Source organism: Priapulus caudatus, unplaced genomic scaffold (genome assembly GCF_000485595.1).
Source record: "Priapulus caudatus unplaced genomic scaffold, Priapulus_caudatus-5.0.1 Scaffold2146, whole genome shotgun sequence".
Classification (NCBI taxonomy): Eukaryota; Metazoa; Priapulida; class Priapulimorpha; order Priapulimorphida; family Priapulidae; genus Priapulus; species Priapulus caudatus.
Window position 1 is genome coordinate 49,309 of NW_014579207.1, and position 1,569 is coordinate 50,877.

Sequence of the window (1,569 nt, forward strand, 5' to 3'; positions counted from 1 at the left end):
TAATGGTGATTAAACCATGAAACTTTTTTTTTAGCGTAATTATAACCTAAATTAGCTGAAAATAACCCTAGAACCTAGAGTAAACTCTCCTTTTAATAATGTTATGTTTGATTAATTACATGCTTAGTTATGAGATATATAATGCTATATAGGTGCAGCCTACCTGGTCACGCGTGGGAGGCAGGCACGTCGTATCCCAGCAGTATCTAATCGACCCGCTAGCTTTCGCCGGGCATCCCTGCATCTGCCTCTTCCTCCTCCTCTTTCCCTCTCTCCCCGCATTCAAGCCTCCGTCTCCACCTGCCGGCTTCCCAAAGCTAAAGTCTTTCGGCCAGTGTCCCCTTCCGCCGCTAGGTGTCGTTGTTTCGACGTAGTTGGTGGCGCCGCGATCGGTGACGTCATCGAATCCGGGGAAGTGTTTTGGAGGCGGTATTCCGCCGCGGCCTCCCTTGCCCGGAGATGGCTTCTTCATGCCCAGCCGATTGTTGGTGTACTCGTCGTCGTCCTGTGAGCATGCGCATTGACATTGTTATGACACGATGAGAAGATGAAATAAAATACGTGTTTTGAGTCAAACCAGTCGCTGGATCAGTATGATGATTAGTTAGTGAGACCACCTCCATAGAACGGACAGGTGTCTGTAAAAGACACTATTGGAGATTACTTCGGTGACGCGTACACAGTGAGACCACCCCTTATATAACGGACACCTGTATATAACTGACACCTGTCTATAAAGGACACTTCTTGTGCGTCCCCCTTGAATGGTAGTTACACAGTAAGATCACCTCTATAGAACGGACATCTATCGATAAAAGACGCTGTTGTGGGTTACCCTGACTGACCCTTACACGCAGGTTGGAATGTACACGTACGTGTAAGCGCAAATACAAGTTTAAATTGTAAGCGTACGTCAAAAATAAGCATAAAAAGACGCCTAAATGCACACATATGTAAAATACACGTCTTCATTATAATAACTCATTATAAATTATTCATAATAATAATTCATCATAAATACTCGCTCTCAACTGACAAACCTTGCTCACTCAACGTTAGAGAAGCGATTCACAAGTAGATAAATGTCTGATACGTCTTCTAGAAGGGTTAAACCCCAATTATTTCTACAATATACAGAAATACAACGGTGAATTAAATAAGTACCAGGTCAGCATCGACGTTAATACTAAGGTAGTACGTCTCCTCCTTCTTCTTGTAGCGTTGGTTGTGCTTGCCGATCTTTATGAGATTCTTCTGATAGTTTTCGGCTCTCTTTGCAGCTCCCTTTCCTCTTTGTATCTTTCCTGTGGGAGAATAGGGTGAGAATAAAATCCTCGTCACCCCAACCATCCTCCTCCTCCTTCTCCTCATCCTTCTCCTTTCTCCCCTTCCTCCTCTTCCTTCTTCCCTCCTCGTTCTTCTCCTTCTCCTCATTCTCCTTCCTTCTCCTCCTCCTCCTTCTCCTCCTCCTCCTCCTTCTCCTTCCTCCCCTTCTTCTTCCTCCTCCTCCTCCTCCTTCTCCTCCTCCTCCCCCTTCTCCTTCCTCCCCTTCTTCTTCCTCCTCCTCCT

General features: G+C 45.6%; 1 protein-coding gene across 1 annotated transcript in view; it reads right to left on the reverse strand.

The window, feature by feature from the left end:
• LOC106818293 (cell wall protein DAN4-like) overlaps nt 1-1,304 on the reverse strand; it is a gene marked incomplete at its 5' end in the record, with an annotated part of 7,508 nt that extends 6,204 nt beyond the window's left edge. The window contains 2 exon segments of the mRNA XM_014823015.1: nt 148-505; nt 1,165-1,304. Of these exon segments, the coding sequence (XP_014678501.1) occupies nt 148-472 (325 nt within the window).
• Between the last annotated feature and the right edge of the window lie 265 nt (nt 1,305-1,569).